Source organism: Bidens hawaiensis, unplaced genomic scaffold, assembly GCF_021521415.1.
Source record: "Bidens hawaiensis isolate Kalapana, Puna unplaced genomic scaffold, B.hawaiensis_p1.1 tig00032441_1, whole genome shotgun sequence".
Taxonomy (NCBI): Eukaryota; Viridiplantae; Streptophyta; class Magnoliopsida; order Asterales; family Asteraceae; genus Bidens; species Bidens hawaiensis.
The window spans coordinates 140,631-145,217 of record NW_027495525.1 but is presented as its reverse complement, the minus strand read 5'-3'; the positions used below and the strand labels follow the sequence as shown (position 1 = coordinate 145,217).

The following is a 4,587-nucleotide window of genomic DNA, read 5'->3' as shown; positions in this document are numbered from 1 at the left end:
TTTTTCTGGATCCGGGAGGATGTTATCCCGTTTACAATGACCCACCGGAAGCCGAAGGATAAACTACCGGAAGTCCTTGCTTCCGAATATGAAGGTCGTGCCTGGTTCCTTACTCTGACCAAAACGCCAACGCCCATGCGTCCCATTCATGAAGGGGCGATGGTCCATGCCAATATGAGTCGCTTATGGCCGTTCCCTACCTTGGAACCTTATTATGAAAATTCTGACGGAAGTAAGTTTTTGCTTGTAACATTCCGGATTCTCAGTTTTCTTTTTTGACATTTTGTGAATTACAGGTGAAGGTACGATTCTCTCCACTCTTTTGGACAAGGTAGGGGGCATGATGGTGCGTCGACCAATTACACGCCATGAAGTACCTTTCTTGGAACGTACACGGAATAACTTTCTTTTCTCCGCCACACTTACTCCGGAGTGTGTTGTCTCCGAGGCGATGTATGCTCAAGGTGAGGAGTTTGTCTCAAAGTGTGAAGGTATTCTTCAACCCCGACCTATAACTTCCGCTACTTTGAGCGGAGTTATAGTACTTCTCTCGTCTAGCGAAGAGTCGTCACTCTGCGAAGGAGGGTTATCAATTGGTGCTACTAACCCTTCGCATTCGACTGTAGGTTTGACTCGCAAGCATGATTCGAAGGCCACCACCGATCCGTCAACAGGTGAGGAAGGTGGTCCTTAATCCGTTGAGGGTGAACCTCAGGCTACTGATGCGGGTGTTTCGAAGGCCGCCAGCAAACGGAAAGTACAACCTTCTGATGCCGCGCCTCTCAAGAAGAAGAAGAAGAAGAAGAAGAAGAAGGCCAAAGTCCTGGATTTGGGGGCTCGCCTTCAGGAGCTTTCCGCCCAAGATTTTTCTATGGGTAAGATTATCTGTTTCGAACCCTCATGATTATATTTGACCTGCTTCTTCTGAAAGACTTATTTTAAAGGTGTTTTAGGTTTAAATCATTCAACTGCTACACGACTTCCAACTCCACCGTCCTCGCCATTAACCACTGCTCAAAATCCCATTGATGTGACGGATACTTCTCCTATCAAGGACAAGGAATTCGGGGGTTCCGACACCTTCACCATGTCCCTGAACTTCAACGTCCACCATTTCCGAGACCAGGGTGGCGTTAGCATGTTTCCTTACAAGGAACAGACTTCCCGGTCTCCTCATGAGGAGAGTGCTGCTCCGCATCTTCCACATTGGACTTTGCGTGAAGACTCGACGTTTAATGACGTGGATCTCTGCTTTGAATATCTGCAAGAGTGTCTTCCTCTTGCAGAAAAGGAGCGACAGCGACGTCGTGTTCGCCAGGAATTGTTGAACTCAAATTCCTATCACCTGGCGAATACTATCTCCACTAACCGAAAGATAGCTCGGGATTGGTTGGCGATGAACGAGGAGTTGGATGACACGGAGCTTAAGTTGCTTGACGCCAAGAAAGAGGCTCTTAAGGCATTAACCGAAGCTCGAGAGAGTCACCAAGCTATGGAAGCCGAAAAAGCCAACCGCCTTGCCGCTGAGGAAGCTAAGGCTGTTCTACAAAAACAACTGGATGAACAGGCTGAGCTAATAAGGACCCTTCAAGCTGACTCGGCGGCCAAGGATAAGCGCTTGTCCGTCCTTAATGCCAAGAACCGAGACCAAGCTCTGGAATGTGTCGGTCACAAGATGGATCTTGTTCGAGCTAAGGCGGATAAAAAGTGGCTTTTGACGACGAAAATTCCCAAGGTATCGAATCTTTTTGTTAATACAAACAATTCGGACTTAATGTTTCTTATCCATGTTTATATGTCTTAACAGGTCATCACTGATGTTCGGAACAGTGATGATCTTGGGAATTGCGTTGCGGTGCTTCTGCGTGCTACCAAGCAGGCTGGTCGGCAGATGGGTTTTGAAGAAGGCTATAAATTTGCTTCTGAAGGCAGGCTTCCGGAGGAGTATGTCCTAGCCGGAAAGGACACTGCTTCCATTCTTATTGAAAAGACCACAGCTTTTGATACTTTAAAGTTTTCCCTTTCCGATCATATATCAGAACATGCGGATAAGGAGGATGCGGTGGAGCAATTAAAAGAGCTGTTGGATCTTGATGAGGAAGAGGAAGAAGAAGAAGCAGATAATACTGCGGAAGGCGAAAATGTCACCACGTAGATGTATATATGCTTTTCTTTGTAAATATTTCTTCTTTGGTAATCTCTTTTGATTAATAATAAGAAGTCTTGCTTTCTTCCGGTGCACTTTGTCTTATGTATTATAATATAAGTGTCTATCCGGAACTTCGTTTTTGTCAATAAAAGATTACAAATTGTCAAAATGACATGAAACTAGCACAAGATTCTTCATAAATTGGGCATAAGCCTACTTACAATAAAGGAAATTACATAACGTGCTAGTCTATGTGGGCACGGAGGCCAAGATAAAGAATAACTAATACTGCTACATGTAGCATTTCTTCAACTGCGCTGCATTCCAAGTTCGAGGGATCTCAGTCCCGTCCAACTTTTCTAACTTGTAGGCACCTTTAGATAATACTTGTTTGACTTTATAAGGTCCTTCCCAAGTTGGGGCCAACTTGCCCGGAGGCTCCTGACCGGAAGACAAAGTCTCCTGCATCGAATTTGCATGTCTGGACCCGCGAGTTGTAATACTTCGGAAGCTGTCGTTTATAATTGTGCTTGCGGATCGATGCTAGTTCTCTTCTTTCTTCAAGTAAATCAATATTCATCCTGAGTTTGTAATCATTATCATCAATTAACAGAACCCTTGTGGATGGAATCCCGATTTCTGCCGGGATCATGGCTTCGGTGCCATAGGTTAGACTAAACGGCGTCTCTGAATTACTAGAGTTCTTTTGGGTACGGAAGGCCCAAAGTACATGGGGCAATTCATCCACCCATCCCGTCCATTTTGTTCCTAACCTTGCCTTGTTCCCTTCTTTGATAGTTCGGTTAGTCCTTTCGACCTGACCATTTGCTTGCGGATGAGCTATAGATGTGAAAACTTGAAGTTCTTTCAACCATTCTTGTAGTCCGCTGTCAGCAAATTGGGTCTCATTCTCACTTACCAGTTCCTGCGGAAGACCAAACCCGCAAATGATGAATCCCCATAGGAACTTCTTGACGCTTGATGCCGTTATTGATCAACCGGTTTGGCTTCCACCCATTTGGTGAAGTAATCAACGGCCACTATCAAATATTTGACTCGTCCCGGGGCTTCTGGGAAAGGTCCCATAATGTCAATAGCCCACTTCTGGAACGGCCAAGCAGATGTTACCGGAATCAGTTCATTTTTTGGACGCAGGGTGTTTGGAGCGTGGCGTTGGCACGAATCACACTTTCTGATTTCTTGCACAGCGTCCAAATGCATGCCCGACCAGTAGTACCCTGTGTTCATGATTTTTGCAACTTTCATAATCGGTCCCGCGTGCAATCCGCAAATGCCTTCGTTAATTTCTCGGATTAAGTAATTTGCATCTTCTGCGTCTACACAACGTAGCAGCGGACCGAGGAATGATCTCCGGTATAAAATTCCATCAGTCAACTGGTAATTCAAGGCTTTATGCTGAATCTTCCGAGTCTCAGCCTTTCCCGCTGGAAGTGCTCCGGAAGAGAAATAAGCTTTAATTGGCGTCATCCAAGATTCGACGCCTGTTTGGATCACCAGGACTTGGTTTTGTGGAATGGATGGATGATCTAGAACTTCCACATGAATATCTTTGGCAAAATGCTCATAATTTGTTGAAGCTAGCTTGCTAAGAGCGTCCGCCGATTTGTTCTCACTCCTCTGAATGTGAACAACATTGAAAGAGGAAAATTGGGGAATCAAGACCCTTGCTTGTGACAAATAAGAAGCCATGACATCATTTTTAGCTTCATATGTTCCGTTTATTTATCCCGCAATTAGCATGGAATCCACCCGTGCTTCCAAATGTCTTACCCCAAGCTTTTTCGCTATCCGCAGGCCTGCCATGAAGGCTTCATATTCCGCCTCATTGTTGGTACTTTTAAAGTCTAACGTGATGGCGTATGTAAATTCATGCCCCTCAAGGTTGACTAGCCTTAAGCCTGCACCTGATCCTTCGCTACTTGAAGCTCCGTCCGTGAATAGTGACCAAACTTGCCCTTGTTCCGGAGGTGCTTGGGGTTGTTATTCGATTAAACACTCTTGTTCTTTGTGCTATGGGACTTCCGTGATGAAGTCCGCCAGCACTTGCCCTTTGATTGCCGGTCTGGGTTTATACTCTATTGAGTGTTCACCCAATTCGATGGCCCATTTTTCCAGTCGTCCGGACAGTTCTGGCTTACTCGACACATTTTTCAATTTACCCTTTGATTGCCGGTCTGGGTTTATACTCTATTGAGTGTTCACCCAATTCGATGGCCCATTTTTCCAGTCGTCCGGACAGTTCTGGCTTACTCGACACATTTTTCAATTTATACCCGGTCAACACATTTACCGGATGTCCTTGCAAGTACCTACGAAGCCGTCGGGCTGCGTATACTAATGCCAAGACCAATTTTTCCAACATCGAGTATTTTATTTCCGGGTCTGATGATGTTCTACTGACGTAGTAAATTGGAGTT

General features: G+C 45.3%; 1 protein-coding gene across 1 annotated transcript; it reads right to left on the bottom strand.

Moving 5' to 3' along the window:
• Nucleotides 1-2,343: 2,343 nt before the first annotated feature.
• On the bottom strand, nt 2,344-3,859 carry LOC143583505 (uncharacterized). Its single transcript, XM_077065795.1, has 3 exons — nt 3,278-3,859; nt 2,653-3,074; nt 2,344-2,362 (listed from the first exon to the last, which is right to left on the bottom strand). The coding sequence occupies exons 1-3, from the start codon at nt 3,857-3,859 to the stop codon at nt 2,344-2,346; spliced, it is 1,023 nt and encodes a 340-aa protein (XP_076921910.1).
• Between the last annotated feature and the right edge of the window lie 728 nt (nt 3,860-4,587).

Bases quoted from the DNA above. Each gene is read 5' to 3' on its own strand.
- LOC143583505 (XM_077065795.1), bottom strand. From the start codon at position 3,859: ATGGCTTCTTATTTGTCACAAGCAAGGGTCTTGATTCCCCAATTTTCC. The intron at 3,075-3,277 runs GTAACATCTGCT...GGTCTTCCGCAG, and splicing joins CAAAAAATGAACTGATTCCG to GAACTGGTAAGTGAGAATGA.